The sequence below is a fragment of the Melanaphis sacchari genome, unplaced genomic scaffold (assembly GCF_002803265.2).
Source record: "Melanaphis sacchari strain LSU unplaced genomic scaffold, SCAv2.0 Contig34_pilon_pilon, whole genome shotgun sequence".
In the NCBI taxonomy this organism is placed as follows: Eukaryota; Metazoa; Arthropoda; class Insecta; order Hemiptera; family Aphididae; genus Melanaphis; species Melanaphis sacchari.
Window position 1 is genome coordinate 1,621,526 of NW_020271213.1, and position 20,038 is coordinate 1,641,563.

General features: G+C 28.0%; 1 protein-coding gene across 1 annotated transcript in view; it reads right to left on the bottom strand.

Annotated features, from left to right (window-relative positions):
• LOC112596837 overlaps positions 1-20,038 on the bottom strand; it is a 120,071-nt gene that overhangs the window by 81,578 nt on the left and 18,455 nt on the right. Inside the window, exons 5-7 of the mRNA XM_025342660.1 lie at positions 5,260-5,570; positions 3,447-4,696; positions 592-808 (exon numbers count right to left, since the gene is read on the bottom strand). Of these exons, the coding sequence (XP_025198445.1) occupies positions 592-808; positions 3,447-4,696; positions 5,260-5,570 (1,778 nt within the window). The remainder of the gene's footprint in view (positions 1-591; positions 809-3,446; positions 4,697-5,259; positions 5,571-20,038) is intronic.

Genomic DNA, 20,038 nt, shown 5'->3' on the forward strand with positions numbered 1-20,038 from the left:
AATAATAACATATTGTTTACTATCGCAATCAAAGTAGCTAACGAACAATTGGGCGTGATTATCTTTTTAAGTGAACAAATTATAGAGCTTACCTTAAATATAATATAATTGAGAACGCGAGTATCATTGTCATATTTACTTCAGATAATCGACGTTTTTCGATTATCTTACTAATTGCATAGTGTACATTTAGTTTATTCACAATTAAATATGCAATTTTCGGAAAGTTTAAATACTTATGGCGTAATGGAAATAAAGTTGAACGGGATAAAATGTATATTATGTGCGATCAATTGGAATATAAAATGGTGTTGCCGATAAAGAGCGTGTTCAATTGTATTTTACTTACAGAAACAATACAATTAAGTTTATTGATTGACTAAAAACTATTTAAAATTATTTTAATATCCATTAGAATATTTAAATACTATTTCACATAATAACTTTGACCTAAATAATATATGTAAAACGTAGGTCTTATTATGGTTTTGTTTTTTTTTTTTTTTTTGTTACCATCAGTAATTTTGTAAATATTATACATTTCTTAAATTTATTTATGAGAATTTTATGCTAATATGTTAAACTTAATACCTTTAATAACAGCTGTTGATCCAGACAAAATTTTCCAACAGTCATTAATCATATGGACTTGTATACGCAATAATGAGTCCACTATATCTGATGGGCAAATATCTGTAGCATTTTTAATGCAAATTTTTGCACCAAACTCAAGAAGATCTAACACGCAATTCCACGATATCTCTGGTTGTACGATGGCTAAATGAAGTGGTGTATTTCCATATATATCCTGAAAAATAATAAAATATTAAACATTTTAAATGGCGATCAAAAATTATTAAATTTATTCAAATTTTTGTGTTTATAAATAATAATGATTATAATAAATATTATGATTGGGAATTTAATATTAATAGTAAAAAATATTAATTCACACAAATATATTTAAAAAAATATTTATTTTTGTGCTCTTTTCTGGTGGCTAACCAAAATATTATTTTCTTATTAAAATAGCTTGAATAATTAATATACTCTTATAGAAATTTCAAGAACAACTTAATGTATTTCTTGTTAGAAAATGTATTGATTTTCAATGTAATAAAATAATTTCAATAATAATTATTTGAATTTTTATTTTTATTTAGTTAATGATAATTTATATCATATAAAAACTATATATTAATAAATTATCAGTATGATATCTAATTAAAAATATTGTCGAGATACTAAGATCAAATGCATATTTAAATTACAATATTTGAATCCCTAAGCATTAGGTAAGTATACCATATCATATAGCTTACTAAGTGCATAATTAGTTTTAATCAAAACACAAAAATACAATTTCTCATTCTTTGTTGAAGATCGCTCATACAATAAACCTTCTTAAAACTTTAAAAGTTTACTTTTCAACAAAATTCTTAGGATCATATTACAAACTTAACCCATTGTAAAACTATATTTATATAGAACTATTCCACTGTTAATTTAAAACCTGATACCAAATAATATAGTTTTATATTTTAATTATATGATAAGTTATTATAAAATACTTAAACGATTTTATATATTGTTTTATTCTGTCGGAGTCTTTTTTTTTTACTCTTGAAAATCAATTTTATATGAACAGTTTTAGGACATTTTTAATATTAATAAAGTATAATATGTTTGACTAAGTTATCCTAAATATTTTAAGAGATAAAAAATTATGTACATATATCTATACTGAAGAAATGTTGATACATTTCTAATAACTATACAAGTTTACAAGTAAAATATTTATACTTGTTATTTTTAATGACATAACTATTGTTTGATAGACTTGTTTGCTATTAGCTTAATTCATTTAATGTATTTACAAATAATCGAATTAAATTTAGTTTAATTTAAAGCAATTTGTTTCTAAATGTTATTATTACAACCTTTTTTTTTTTTTTTATTAATCGATTAAAATGTTAGCAGTTAAAACCATTAGTTTTAACTTATTTTTGTACAACTTCACATTTATTTTAATAAGATATATTCAATTAATTTTTTTTTTTTTTGTCTTAATATATTTGTAATATAATATTATATAGACACTGTTAGGTACTTCGTCACTACATTACTAATTCTGTTTTGATAAAACCTACTGTTATTGCTTTTGTAATTGCTTATATCATTAAGTTAATTGTGTATTTCTATGTTACTTATTATTTCTAAGCTTGGTAGGTATAGATTAATCAGCTCCCTATTGTGCTATAGGTATAAATTAATTAATTTTGTGTATTAATTGATTGTGTTTATAAATCCTAGTCATAAACTACAATTGTTAATTAGACATAATTATTTAACAAATAAACTATGCGTTATTTAATAGTATTATTACTTGAATAAAATATGGCTTAAAATAATACACTTATAATACCTATATATATAAAATGTATTTAGATTTTAATTAGTCGTACATTTTTTGATAGAAAAAAAATAAAAATAATTTTTTAATTTATTTTTTTTTTAATATTTTATGCTTTAAGTAAATTGTTATGCTCGTATACTATATAAAAGAGCATGTTTACTGATTTATCACATTTTTTGAACTTTCTTACAATTTTTTTTTTTTTTGTAAAATTGTTCTGAATATCCTTTTAAGTGTACCCTCTCTACCATGTTCTTTTTAATTTTTGGTTTTGAGGCGATATTGAAGAGTACACATTGTATTTCGTTTTGTCACTTTTATAGAAAATCTTTTGAATAATTTTACATTTTATCTTCAAAAGCTTTTGAAACTATCGCCCAGAAATATCACAACGTTTCCCTTTTTTGCATTTTTGGTTTGAAATGAGAGGAGGCATACTTTGTTTTTTTGTGTGTAATTTTTCGGTGAGATATTTGAATAATACTACAATTTATATTTATTCTTAACTTAACAACACGATAAAATACAAGTAAAATCATTCTTTGATTGAACTGATATCAATATTGCTATCTGAAAGTTACAAGTACCTACTTACAATACTACACAATATAAAACATATATATTAAGACAATAAAAATTATTTTATGAAATAAATGCAAGAGTTTACTCGTTTCACTGTGTCATCTCGTGTTCGACTAAGTAGGTCTTAGACTCAACTATAATGATAAATAATAACTTATTGTCGCCATAATCCTAACCGATAAATCCATTCGAGTAATAAACCAACAAGATGTATTACGATGTACAAATAATTTCAAGGTTGCCAACGATGAAATAATTTAAAAAGGCAATTAACGATATCCGTCTCCTTCCTGTATCGTCATTAACTCACTACTATCCGTTTCTCTGCTGTTTACCTGTGTCACTATAACATACTTCAATTTTTCACTGTTGACGAGAAAAAGTTGAACGTCAAACAATGTGGGTAAACTCACTTAAATTATTAAAACAATAAATCCTAGTAACTTACCTGGACATTTGGAGATCCACCAAACTTGAGAAGTAAATAAATCATGGTGGAATTTTGGCGGACCACGGCCAAAAACAGAGGCGGTAGAGTCATCAAATATTGTTTGGTGTACATGTCGGCCATTTCGTTCATGCGGTCCAGCGATAGCGAGCTCTTGATCTTGAAGATAATTTTCGGGACGGCCGTGAGGACATCGTCCGTTTCGACGCTCGGTTGTGACACGGTGTCCGGCAGTATAATGGGTGGCGGTGAAGTCGACGGTGGAGGCGTCGACGGCAGCGTCAGTTGCTGTGGCGGCGATGGAGGCGGCGGTGAAGGTCGCGAAGACTGCTGCGGCTTGGCGTGTTGGAGTTGACACGTGGCAGCCGGCGAGTGATCAAAAACGACCACGGGCACCGAGGCCGGGCAATCGGTGGCCATCGGCACAGAGGCCACCGAGCCACCGGACACGGCGGCAGGTACCGTCGGAGATCCGGTTGAGGACAGCGACTGGAACGACTGGAACGACGACAGCGAGTCGAGCATGAGCAGGCGGCCGCCGTTCTCCAACTCGTCCGCGTACCGGCGCTGCTCGTGCCGGTCGAACAGCGTGTCGACGTCCAGCTCGGTGCTGCTGTCCATGTCGCTGATGTTGCCGCTGCTGTACGTGTCCCGGAACGACAGGTTCCAGAGTATGGTGCGGACCACGTCGCTGCTCCGGCGCAGCTCGCTCATGATGCCCTTGAACTCGACAGGCGGGGCGGCCGCTAAACCGGCCGCGGCGCTCTTCGGCGCAAAACCGGACGCCGCGACGCTCGCCGCGTGGCTGATCGCCGGCCGCGCCTGTTGCGGTTGTTCGGTTTCGCGGCCGCACATGTCCGACGGCGTGGACCGGACCAGCTTGGTGCAGCCGGCCCGGAGTTTTTGCAGCAGCGGCCGGCCGTTCTTCGTCGGCTTGTCGTTGTCCAGGGACAGCGAACGCTGTCGCATCAGCACCGATCGGTTGGAGTCACGATCGGCCACAGCCACCACCACGGCCGCCGCCGCCGGCTTTGGCGACGGTGACGACGCCACCGCGACCGGCTTTGGCGACGGTGACGACGCCACCGCCACCGGCTTTGGCGACGGTGACGACGCCACCGCCACCGCCGCCGCCGTCGCTGGTACCGGACCCGGCGACGGCAACGAGGCCGGTGACGCGGTCGACCGGACCGCCATCGCTACTTCTCTGTCTGACCGCCGCACGTCGTCATCGGCCACCGATCTGATTTCTGAAAACGAGTACGACAGACGGCGGACGTTAATATCGAATGATTGGCAAACGAAAAACGGCTGCCGCGATTGGCCGCGCCGTGCAGTAGACGTAATGATGACAATAATACATCGCTCGACCTGTCCTACGCGCAACACTGCGACGACGGCGCGGAATTCGATTCGATCGATCTACGACGCGCTGAGGCGGTGTAATTATTATTCTGTATGGCTCACGGAGAGGAAAACAAACGCTTTCGATTTCCTATCGGCCAACTCGAGTGGCACGTCTAAGACATCGAACTTTTCCGACGTTCCGCGCAAGCCGTTTTGCCGACACCGACCAATGTGCGTTGTACAGACGGCGTGCACCGCACGACTGCGTCTCAAACGATCGTTTGAAAAAACCAGTGACCAGCCTTTTCACTGCGTGCCGTCGTCGCCGAAACATATTGTTTAGATGACGCGAAGAAGTCTATGCACCGCGGGGTGTGTCGTCGCGGCGACCGAAGAACCACGTCGAGAGCGGCGCGCTAAAAGAAAAAAATCAAAAACTAACAAATCGCTGCACATATTACTCTACCTGTGTCGTAATGATAGATGTCGTGTATGTCGAAGCCGGTGTCCTCGTCGATTTTACATTGGAGCGATGCCGGCTTGACGTCGCACCGTTCACTCGGTCCGGACGACGCGGGCGGAGAACGTCGGGGCGGCACGTCCAAATCGGCCAGCGGGACGTGGCCGCCGGCGTTGGGGTCTATGCCGTTCTCGAGCAACGTCCGCACCACGTCCAGCGACCCGTAATCGATGGCCGTGTGCAATGCGTTTTTGAACGGCAACAGCGCCTGATCGTCCAGCGACAGAGAACTGCGCGGAGAATCGTTTTGATCAGACCTGAGGGCAAAACAGCATTTATGACGATTATTAATAATTTATTGTCGCTGCAGACGTGACACGTGTCGACCGAGCCGCAGGTCACGCGGCGGACTGCGGCGGCGTTTCATGTTTTTATATTTTGACGTTATTAAATCCGGCGCAAAGTATGATGTGATCTATGAAGCTTATTGTTCCCGAAACTTGTTCGACGACAATGAGCGCGAGAAGGTACACTGTGTCATACGCATACGTAAAACGGCGTCCACGTGATATTATTATTGTTCTCGTGTGTCGACGTACGAAAATAACGAAACAAAAAAAAAAAAATCAACAGGAAATAATTGGCGAGATAAATATCGTATTATTGGTGCTGTAGTACGAGTCAGTCGACCGCGAGACCGATAACCGGCGACTAGACGTGTCTGCTGTACCGTTATTATAGTGAACAATTATTATTATTATTATTATTATTCGTATTGTCGAATGAAAATAAAACTGTATCATGGGCGTTTATAACGACTAAAACTTGCCGTTTGAACGAATTATAAAATAATTTAATGATCGTAAATATCTGTACACATTTACTGTGTGGTGTGGACCGTCACTAAAATCTTCACGGCTCCTCTTAAGACAAACTAACCATTGATTATTGTTTCGGACATCAATAAGTGCATTATTGCTTGATAGTGTCGAGTATTGTATTAATAATTAAGCGTCGCAGAGTCGAATGCAGAATGTCGTAATAAATTTAGTGCAAGTTAAGTAATAAAAAGTGATTGTTATTTGAGATGAATTTCAATTACGATTGAAAAAAATGACGATGAGAGTAATTTAAAATAGTAATTATACATAAGTTCGAATTAATGAATAAAAAATACCACATGTTAATCGAAACGGTTTTTAATAGTTGTTTACCAAATAATTAATAAATGATAAAAATAGTATTTTTATATTTAAATTATTATACTTATAAGTTATAATTTATAACATAAAGAGTTTTTTTAATAACACATAAAATTACTTCAATCAAAACATTGTAAACATGTTTATGAATAAAAATCCATTCAATATAATACTATTTTATTAGGCTGTATCGACTTTGTTATAAATCATCATATTATTTTGAGTGGCCTGAAAATAGTTACCGTATATTTTAATACGTATATTAATATCTATCGTAATTTGGTTGCACGTATGAAAGTTCACTGTAAATTATATAATAAATACTTAGGTTTTAATTTTCAATCAAGACACACAGACCTACTTAATTATCACACCGATGAGTCATCAAAATAAATATCCACTCAATCAATTTTTCTATTTCATATCTTCTAACACATATTTTTTCTGTTCATTCAAGATAAAAGTGTGTATAATGTATATAACATTTTTAATTTACTTATTTTCATGAACAATTTTTAAATTAGATTAAATCGTTTTATAGTTTTTTACAGTCGAACAGTAAAATTAGTAGACATTATGCATTTCAACAGTTTTCTAAGGAAGTTCAGATGTATTACTAAAGTCTCATTTAAACCCCCAGATGTTTATTTAATTTATTAATAATTCACCTGATAGATATATATATATATATATATATATACATGACAGCTCAGTAAGATTTATCCTTTTATTCTCTGGTAGAGTAACATTCTTATTTTATTATCGAATTCTCTCAAACTCATTAAAATTACAATCTGATTTTTATACCTGGAGTCTTTAAATTAAAAATCTAAAAAGTGTCAAGACTTTTCTTGTTTACGTTTAAGAATTCTTATGTTCGTTAATTACGCATAAGATTAAAAAAGAAAAAAATATGCTGAGCTATTTAAATTTTACATGATCAAAATATACATTAATATAATAATAAGATTTAAAAATGTTTGGGCTTATCCATAAAAGAAATAAATACGAGTTATAATAAAAATATTAATGTTTTAAAGAATTAATATTAAATCCTATAATAATATCTCGTTTTCAGTTTAGGTCGTTAAATCATTCTACTCATATTAATCAAATCGAAAAAAAATTTAAATTGTTAGTTTCATATTAAATATACCAATATTTAGAAACATACAGAATTTATAAGTTACTCAACTAGTAATGATATTCTATAAATTAAAAATATAATTTATGAACAATATATTTTTATATGACTTATAAGTTATAAATTTATAATATCGATTAATAGTTAATATTATGTCTTAAAATAATAAATAGATAATGAGCATATAAATACACTTGCTTTACGTTAAATTTCTGTTTATGACTGTAAATTCGTATTTTTTTACATTTATTTCTTTTATTAGAAAATTAATTTTCTACATTTATTGATATTTTTATGTCAAAAAATATTAAATTATTATGTTGTTATTAAACACACACCAAATACAATAATGTTTTCTCCATTTGTAATTAAAAATAAATATAATTATAAATACTATTATAAAGATGAGGTTTTTCTGTTCTATTGTAGTAATATTAATGCTATTGATATAATATTAAGCAATAGTTATAGGTAGATATCAATAAATATAAAAAATAAAAATATGAACGTATAAATGCAAATAATTATTAGGAAAACGTCAACATTTTTAATCGTAAATTCGATACGATTTTAAATTACTGGATAATATTGATAAAATAATAATTTAACGGTTTTTTATATTGTAATTTTAGTTTATTGTATTGAAATCAAAAAATTAATTATATAATAACAATTATTTAAACACGTTGTGTAAATCACTTTTTTTATTTTTTTATTTTTTTAAGAAATGGGGTCAACACTCCCATGCCCCCCTCTTGTATCCACACCTGCAAAGGACCTTAACAACACAAAATATACAAGGATACATGGATACCCCGTAGCGTAACTGCTTGAGTATTACATTTTGTGTCGGTTTCGATGTAATGTTAACACCGGTTACGTTACCCTCTAAAATCCTTGAAATAAATCTAAAAGCATATTACCACAATAAGCGCACGTTGATCTTTCACAAACTTATATCAGTTCGTTAACCTACTAAATTAATCCATACATTGTGTACTTTACTTTTTGTACTATTTACTACTTATTTAATTCCCCAACATTAATTTATCTTTAGCTTATGTTAAGCTATCTAAGTCATCTATGCTAATAATACAACTATGATATACATAATAATCGGTATTCATATAATTCACTAAACAGGATATCGTAGATTTTTATAATTTTAACACGTGTTATTGAATGTTACAACTGAATTTAGAACATTTTGAGAACAATATTTATAATTGTAGCAATTATTTTATAAAATATAATTTAAGCTAAATATTAAAAATATGTTTTAGCCGTAAATGTATTTGTAGTGAGTGACTTACTATGAAGTATTTATTGTAACGATAAAATAATATATCGAAAAATAATTTTCTTAGTAATAACTAGCTTTTGAGAGAAAGACTTGGTTAAAATAAAATTACACCTAGATTGAATATTTATAATGCTCTGCTTTTAAGCAAGGTACCTCTTGAGTTTAACCTAGACATTAGTCGTCACTATTGTAAATTAGACCCGGTTGGAATTTTATACTTTATATACACTTTGAAGTCAGTGTATTTCGATTTTATTGCAATATGAACTATTTATATTTTGTTTGATGACAAATTGAACCAAGAAGGGTAATATTTGATACACTGTCCTAGTGAATGTCTATTGTATTTTCTTTAAGTACTTAAGTAGAAACTTAAACATTTTGTACAAATGTCTAATTATCAGTCATCTCCGATTAAAATTTGTTTAAATTTATATAGAATCATGAAAAATCTGTTGAAGTTTTAATAAGTAATGGAAATAAATGTAAGAACGTTTGTTCTCAATGCTTACGTGTGCAACTAAATTTAATGTCAATGTAATAATATAATAATAATGACTTTTATACATTAAAGTATAGTAAAACACAAGTTTATCTAAGTCAAAATAAGACAATATTAAGAGTAGATAATATAATATATTAATATTGTACTAGGTAATAACGACGATATTGTTATAAATTGCACATGTTATAATTATCTCCAGATCCTATTTTAGATGTATGATTTTTAAAGAATTTATTTATTATGTTCTTATCATTCATTTAGTTAAATTAGTAAATAATGTGTTTAAATATCTGTGATATATTATTTAGTTACACTAGTGTGACAATTATATAAAAGTTTTAAATTTAGTTGAAATTAGTTCTACATTTTAGTTAAAATCAAAAACTATAGTTTGATAAAGGATAAATTAATCTAGTTGGATTAGTTGAGAAACAATTTGAATAAACTTATTATATTATAACTAAGTATTAATATATTATGTTCAATAATAAATTAATTTCAATTTAAATCCTCGATTTTCACGACACAAATTGTAATTATTTTTATTAATATGCAAAGAAATATTTAACTATATATAACGATAACAGGATATTATAACATTATAAAACATTAAGTTATTTTCAGCAAGTTATTTTTATTAATTATATCTACCTTTTCTAGAAAATCTGTAAACCACGAAGAAACTTCCATTTTTTTTATAATTTATTCCTTATTAAAACACGACAAACCTGGTCAGCTTATTAAATTTATTCAAAAATGATTCATAAATATTTTTCATAAAGAATATAAAAAATGTAAGTACAATTGGTTAAATTCACTGTAGTCATACTCATGTCCTTTATTTTTTTGTAACTTTGTAAGTAGCAACGCAACTGAAAACGATATCAGGTTGGACACTAACCAATCATATAATATTATTTACTTATTTGGCACTATGTAGTTGTAACATAAAGTATGTACGGCTAATAGTCAACATAGTACCTATTTTAGTGTTTCATGATAAATCACGAAAGCTTTATTAACTGACAACAGTCCTTAAATATTACAATTTTTTAGTTTTTGCTAAAATTAAATAAAAAATTCAATTTTAACCTTTAAATGAAGCTTATTCATACGAATGATTGAAAGTACATATATAAATTAATTTCTATTTATCGCTAATTTAAAAAAAATCTATTGAACGTTGAAATACCAATTTATGTGACAAATATTCGCTAGAGATGCTCATCTTCGATACATTTTTAATTTTCGATCCTTAAAAATAATTTGATAATATAATTATTTTTTTTAATGAATATAAAAAAGAAAATTTGTAAAATGAGTATAAATTATAAAAATCAAGAATTCTAGAAAATTGTTGGAAGCCAAGCAAACTCCATAAAAATTTAATATGAAATTAAGGATAATAATTGCTATATAAATCGGTTTGATGGCTTGATATTACATACAAGATAATATATTTAGTTGATTAACACCTAAATTATTTTAAGAACGTTTTAAAATAATTTTTAAAGTGTATCCAAAGTGTTATTGTAAGACAATCACTTTTTTTAATTCGAACTTTAAAAAATTTAACGTAATATTTGTGTATAAAACTAAATGGTAATTACATTTTTTTTTCACGACTCTATAAAAATAAATAAAAAATAAATTTCATTTTTGAATTCATAGTTTTTGATAATGATACCTATTACTAAATACAATTTTAAACTACTGTGACTAAATAGCCACTTAATGTATATTTAATATTTATAGTGTTATTATAGTTTTTGTCGTAACATTTTCATAGTTTGTTATTTAATTTATATTATAATCACTTATATTAATATACATTGTATTAATTATCATTATAATTTTGTCATTATAACACCCTGCAATATAGCACTAATATGGTATGTATACATACACCTAACCCGAATTTATTACATCGCCATCGAAGACCATTAAATCGTATTATTGTACAGAAATACATATTTATTGTTATAATTAAATTAATTTTAATGAAGCTAACTAAGTAACTTAAGATGTTAGTTTTAGAAACCAAGATAATATTTTATAGACGCAAAATAATATTATATAACTGAAGAAAAAAAAATGTTGTGTGGAATACTTTTAGAGTTTAAATGATAATAGTGCATTTAAAGCTAAATTCAAATTCGAGAATCATTAAAAATGTACGGTTAAATCGATAGTGGTAATGTATTAGTTATAAAATATGCAATCGTTATTGTTTGTCAAACGTCACCGACTGTTTAGAATTCGACTATAGTAGGTATTGACTATTGAGTTAGGACAAGCCAATTATTTTGCATTGCACATACCCACATCATTGAATCAACAAACTACCAACTAAGTGACATCAGATGACTCGGATGATAAAAATAACAGAACCATTTAAATGATTTTAATATTTATAATGTAATGTGCCCGTATATTTGTTATTTCACCTATTTATGTAGCGGAAATCTAAAAAAAAAATTAGACGATGTACATGAAAAAATTAAACACATTTTACAAACAATAAAATAAATATTAAATGCTTATAAAACTATTTCTATGAATAGAATATTCTCAATTAAAATACTTTATAAATACAATGGTCTTAAAAAAAAAAAGAATTTCAATAGTTACGAAATTTTTATAAATTATTTGTACATACTACGTAGTATTATTTTTATATTAAACTATTTTTATTATTATTTTTTTTTTCTTAAAATATTATATTTATTATCTTGGAGTATATTCTATTTAAATTTATTTCCTCATGGAATTTAGTATCTATATAAACTGTTGCATATAATAGTAAATAAGTACACAATTATTATTTTGTTTTGAATGATCTGTAATCAATGTGTACTTGTAAGCAATATGCTATTATTTGGGTTTTTTGAATTTATAACTATAAAATAAATTAATATTAATAATTAGTGTATAAATATTTTTTATAATATCGAATGATAGTCAATATAGTTTCGATGTCAGATAATATTTGTTTTCTTTCTTACCCTGATACAACAAAGCAAATCTGCATTTGAAATAACTAATATTTTGTTGTTAGCTTTAAAATTACAATAAATTGACCTTTAATTAATGTTAAAGGTAAGAATATTATTTACTGAACCAAAGCTTTCATATACTCGTATAGTTTAATTAAGTAAGCTACGATTGTGTAACCTATTACAATTTTAAAATGTTTATAATTGTTTTATAATTTAGTATAGCAATAAAAATACTAGTGGGATATCTTCGATAATAATCTTACAACTTTAACTTATAGTGCATATAGTGTGTGAATCAAATTGAGAAAACCTGCAGTAATGCGTTGATATCATGATTATGTGAAATTATTTACTTGTTTTATACATACATATATTTATATTAATTATAGTATACGCATCATTGAAAGCTGAAAGCTGAAATGTTCTTAGGATTTTCTTCCACAATATAAGTCAAGTATGTAATTTACTCTAAATTTATATATTTTGAAGAATATTATGAGATTATTATTATTATAAACTATTTCTTTTTCCTTTTCAATATACCCATTACTAACGATTGCCGCTATAGTATCCAATTTCTGTTCATTAATGATGTCCGTGTTTACTATATACATTATAACTCAAGTGTCTCTCATACACTAATTGATTTTTGGCCACTTTAATGGAAAATATGAAAAATGAACTTATTCTTTACTTCGATCTCTAGCGTGAAAAATCATTAATGTAATCTGTCAGAATTACAAAGAACCGTAGTGTTATTTTTGAAAGCTTTTTCCGTAAGAATACATGCAATATATTATCGAAAATGTTGTCTAGTAATTTTACATGGTTTCTATAACACATGTATCAACGTATTATATTATATTATATGACACTATTAGTATATAGTTTATATATGGTTAACAATTCCATAATTTAAGAATATTAATCGTATACTACAAATAAACACATAAGTATTTAAATGTGATTTATTAACTGTTACTTCTGCAGTTGTATACATTAAGAATAATTTTCTTTTTAGATAGCTGCAGTCAGCATTCATATGATAAAGTCCTTTTTAGTGCCGTTTGCGGTCAATTTATTTCAAAGTACGAAAGTGAAAATTTAGATACAAATTTGTGTCAAATATAAATATAGCTATACGCCAATACACTTAATATATTTTATACTGCATATAAAGTTTTTGATTACTTATATATATAAATAACGTTATCTAAACACTAAAAAGTTTTATTCCTGGGAGCTTTTGTTTTGGATTCCGTCAAACTTATATATTCTTACACAATACTATATTTTATTATAGATTATTAATATAATGACGCTGCAGATCATCAACAGATCTATTAAAAATGATATACCTATATATTATATAATGGATTTGTATTACATTCTGTATGACTTTTCTCTTTATAAATAATTAATACGATGCAATAACAATTCACATTTATAAATGGTGAGAGTATTTTACACTACTATTACTTAGATTTTCCAAGTCTATACATACTATTTATACTTTAACACAATAAGTTCTATGATAATGTGCAATATTAAGACGTATTTAGTTTTCGATATTCCTGCAACGAGTCTATGAGTTATATAGATGACTGATGTTCTATATTACTTTTATAAGTCATCACTCATCAGTAAGTAAATATATAATCAAATTTATATAAGACTTATCTCACTAAGATTTTTACACACTGTTTATTATTGCTACATGTCAATATAAATCTGTGATTTTTACATAGATCATATTTTAACTACTTTCACAAGGTATTTTCACTTAAAAAAGTCATAAACTTTTATTTTTTTAAAGATACTTAGACGTATTATATACTATAATATAATTACTAGAAAATGAATTTCAATTTAAATAAATATCTTTAGATAGTTTTAACATTGGAAGTGTTCGACATGTGTGTACGTTTTATTTAATTTTGAATAAGATGATGCTAGTTTTATTTTAAATATTTTTAAATATTTTACAAATGAATACATGTATTTTTTATTTTAGTATTTTACGATGTGCGACGCAATAAGATTAGGTCTGTACACTTCTTGACATCAAACGACAACGATTCAACATCTTATCTAGGTATAGTAGTTTGTAGATACAAATTTCAGTATCTACTCATTAATATAATATACGTGTCGCTTTTCGATCAGTATTCGTACAAGCGTTATTCAATCACGTTATTTTCGTGTCGTGTCCGTTTGTGTAGTTTGTATCCGTTGGTTTATTTCATACTATAATATTGTTAATTATTTGAGTATGTCCAAAGTCACTTGTACAAAAAGATCAAAAGTTTGTTTATATTTTGAAAAATCTCCAAATGAACCTTTTAGAAGTGATGGACTAGTTTTTTGTTATGAACATCGTGAATAAATCAATATCTATTGACCAACGTGGTCAACTTATTCAGCACATCAACACTGGTAAACATAGAGGCAATAGAGACAGATAGTTTGAATTTCAACAAAATAGTATTTCTATATCATTGCATCTACTAATAGTAAGTCTGTTTTCAATGATGATTTGTTTCGTAAACTTATATATTATTTAGACATTCTTCTTTTAAAAAAATTCTGTATTTAAAGATTGTATGTAAAAACATACTGGCCATAAAGTTTTTGACTAGAGTACTCTTCGAAAAAAAAATATGTAAGTGGGGTTTATGAAGAAACTATTTCAACAATTCAAAATATCATTGGATACTGACCTATTTGGGAGAGAATGGATGAAACCACAAACACCGTTGGCCAATATATTGCAAATTTTATTGTAAGAAAATTGAACATTAAGCCATCTAATTCAGGGCGGTCCAACCTTTTGTAGTTGGCAAACCAATTTACACTTTCATCATCTTTTTAACACCGGAGGCCACCAAAAGAAAAAAAAATGATATTATTTATATTTTATATTTTACGAACATATTATTATATAATTCACAAATTATTAGATTACAGATTAATACTAATAGATATAATTATGATGATTAGATTACTTATATTTAGAATTTAGATTAAAAAAAATTAATGTAAATATAATTTAAGTTTTCAAAGAAGGAGGAAGGGAAATAAAAGGCTTCAATGGCTAATGTTGGCTGCGGGCTGTGGGTTAGAACACCTCGATCTAAACCATTTTTGTTGTAAAGAATTAGATAAATGCAACCATAAAATGATATGTCAATTATTTAATAATGTAATGGATGTTTTGTGGCCCAAAAAAGTGTTGGACAAATTTTAATCAAGAATGGTATATTTAAATTTTCTAATACATAGTTTTTGTCGTATATCAGAGAGAAGTATATTTAAATTTCTTGAAGTTGATTCAATAATATCCAACATAAAAAAAATATATTTTCAAAAGCGCTGAGTCGTATACAAATATTTTAATTTATGTATCCAAATTTAACCATGACTTTTGAGCCAATTACAACTCGTTGAAGTACGTGACCATAAGCTACTTTATATTTATCAAATTACATTGAAAAGATTAAAATCGTTGTTTGAAATTTCGATTCCGATCCTGCTATTGCAATAAAAAAAAACTATTGAGCTCGTAGAAAATAAAAACTTGCAAAACAATTAACCATTTTTTTTTTTCGTTAATTTTGGATATTTAGTTGATAATATTTCAAAGTTAAAAAATTACGAAATGTCATTAACTGAGAGCCAAGAAATATTTGATAATACTATAAATCAATCGGAACATGTTCCTGGAGGAATTTAAATTCTAACTAATTCAAAATTACAAAACATTTTGGAAAAAAACTCTAGGATTTAATGATGTTATGTCGATAAAGTATAAAGTATTAAACAAAACTCCAAAAAACAATTCATTAAATATAATACAATACAAAAGAAATAACTTGTATAGTTGTATGAAATATGCTTCTATCACTTCTGTTGGTGTAAAGAGGTCATTCAGCCGTTATAAAACTATGTTAAGATTGAATCGTTGTCATTTTAAATTTGAAAATTTCTAATTTTATGTCGTTTCCAACTGTTTCTCTTTCGAAAACTATTTAGATGATTCAAAATAAAAAATTTTAATTTGCATTGTGTATTGTAATATATTATTTTATAATAAATTATATTTATTTTGAATTTAAATATTTCAATATTATAAATAAATATTTATGAAGCCATGAACAAATATATGTATATTTAAATATTTTTAATTTTATACTAAATTGAAACCCGTTCCCTAAAAATTACATATTTAAATTGTTGGTTAAGCTTATAATAAATATTATTTTAAATAAATTGCTTTTTAAGCCGACATTATTTATGGACATTTCATTGAATATTTTTACTTTTAAAACTTCAAATTTTTTCTTAAAGTTATTTAAAAATTATTTAATAATATAAATTGATATATTAACAGATCATTTTTAAAATAAAATTATGAACATTTTAATGTAAGTAGTTTATCATATTATCTTGTTTCTATAAATGATTTTTCAAAGACATAAAATATTTCATCATAAACGTTTAATCTATGTAATAAAAAAAAAAAAATTCTTAACTTCGCCTACTAATTCAAACGTTTGTAATTTAATGAAATTTTATTTATTTATTTTTCAATTTTTAGCATCAAATAACTATCAGTTACATTTTTTATTTATTTTTTTAATTTTGTTCATTCATTAAAGACAAAAAATTTTCAATTGAATTTATATTTTTTGTTAAATTTATTTTTTATCTATACTTTTCTTATAACATAGTTTCTATTACACATTTACACATAGAACAATTTCAAATTATTACAGTGTTCAATACTATAATCTGTTTGAATCATAATTCTAAAGCACAATTATTGTGAAATGTTCAGATATTATCGTTATAATTTTTATGGAAATACCTCAGTAGATTATGCTAGCTGATAACGTGTAAAACATAATAGATATACCATTTTATTTTTTTAATAATATATTGTTTTTGTTATAGTTACATCTTTTATTTATTTTTTGTTTTTCGAGAATGACTGAAAATATTATATACTAAAATATATAAAAAAATGTTATTTGATAGACAAATTAAGATAATTTATATTTAATTTTAGTTGCAGCAATTATAATAATAACTCAATAAAGTATGCAATATTTTAGTAATTTATAACATAAAAATATTTCTAGTTACCTTTTTATTTTTAATATTCATTACATTTGTATGAAAAAAAAAATGTATAGTCATGGCTAAAATATGATTTGTACAAAAATCAAAGTACATATTGCAAAATATATAATTTTGACAAGGATAAAATAAGATTTGCTAGTAATACGTTGTAAATATAATGGCAGCGAGACGAATGCAGTGAAAAAGTATGGCAACGACTGATGGTTTATACTCATTCTTACACACTGGGTTTTTTGTCCGAAAAAAAAAACAAAATTTACCTACAACGAAGATATATGTTACAGTGCTACTTGGCATAACAATAAAAATATTATACGAGTATTATCGTAATATTTGAATTAATCTCATTTATTTTATTATCTAAGTCAATCAATCGTGTGGAATAATAGAATATTATAGCTTTAAATTGGATAGTTAATTGACGTAAGCCCAATATTTATCTATTTATAAATAAAACTAGTAGAAAAACTTTGAATCGAATATGTTACTTCAAATGGAAACCCAAATCCTAAGTCAAACTTAAAAATTCGTATATTAGAAAAACGGACAACAGATGTTAAAGAAAGGTAAATGTATAAAATAGTATATTTTTTTTATATTTCATATAAATATATTTATGTACACAAATAGATTTTTTTAAATTTTCATGTTAAGGAAATGTATTTATATATATATATTGAATAAATTATAGACACATCGAGATGAATAATTATAAGCAAATTAGGTTTTAAAAAATTGAGTTTCGGCAGATTAAGTGTTAGTTATTTGGGAAACCACCCAAATAATGACCAACACATACGACAAATTTAATATATCCTATAGTATAGCAATGTATTGCTTCCTATTATGACATTATATTATTCTAGCGTGCTTTTCGGGATTCTCGATTTACGGAATATTGTAAGTTTATAAATTCTCATTATGGAATTTCAGCGAGGTTTTAAATCTATGCTGTTTCGTTTTTTACGATCACAAGCGTAATTATAAAATATTGGGTAGTACAACGAAATATTTTGTCACAAAATCCTAATATTTTAGTTGTATGTATTTATTTGTTTAAATTACATAGGCGTTTTAAGTTTTTGCGTCATCGCTCTAAGCACTCTATTATAATTTAATGTTGTGCATTGGTGTTTGGATAGTCTTGAAGATATGACTCACAATATCAATTGTATAATATTATTCCCGAACTTCTTGTAGTTAGAGAAAATTTCATACGTTACTAGTGTTACTACCATTCTTTAGAAATTGTAATTTATTGTATTTACATATTATAATGTAAAATTATATAATGGAAAAATCCGATGAAACATTGGTAAAATAATCGAGTTACGCGCCGTACGCGCGATTTTTTTGTATAATACTTAAAAACGTGAATACCAAAATACTATCGTGCATTATTGTCAGTTCATTTATAAGCTAACGACACAATATACGCATTCTGGTGAAATGTAATTGTATTGTTATGCACTGTATCATTTAGTCCGCAGCGCAGATATACCAGCTTAAACGTTGTCGGAATTCTGTTAAACATCAACGGTTTAACGCCAAAACGCGTATTGCGTAAACAGATAATTTATTCAATTAACTATATTACATATTTTACATACTACGATTTCATTTAGGAAAAATTAACAATTATAAGATACTATACTCAGTATTTTTTTATTTTAGTGTATCTACCTTGCTCTTTGAAAAAATCCAACTGTGATAGGGAATACCTACCCTGTTTAGGTATATCTGATGAAAATGAACATTTTTTTTAAGTTCATCATTTGTTGTTATACGCATTTAGCATAAAAGTTTACATGACATGTAATCAAAAACAACAAATAAGTTAAGCGCTATTTATTGGGTGAAATTTAAACTAATTATTTTAAATTTTCTGGTATTTCTAAAAATTTTCTCTGAAAATCACATACAAATCGGTGGAGTAATTTTAGAGTCTATGAGTCACACACTCACTATACCTTTTATCAGTGGTAAACCCAGGGGGTGGAATATGGGTCTAGACCTCCTCTTGACTTATGTCATAGTATTTATTTTTATTTTTTAAAGTTACCCTAAAATTTTCATAAAATATTATTGATTAGATTTGGTATTTTGATAATAACACGTCGAATTCGATATACAGATAAAATTAATATTAAAACTAATGTCTAATGATTATACCACAATTTAACTGGTATAATAATAATAATGATAATAATTAATTGACATACATTATAAATATAAATTTAAAAATGTAAAAAATATGTATATTAAATAATATAATTTTGTTTATTATGCAACAAAATATATGTATTATTCAAGGAAAAGAAAAGAAAAACAGTAGATAAATACAGTTTTTGAACCCCTCCCCCCTTGAATAAATCCTGGTTGTGCCATTGCCTTTTTTTAATGTACACAGATCATAGGTGTGCACAGCCTCCGGTTTCTGGGGCAGCAAGAGATTAATTTAGCCCATTTTTCAAATTTACCATTAAAACT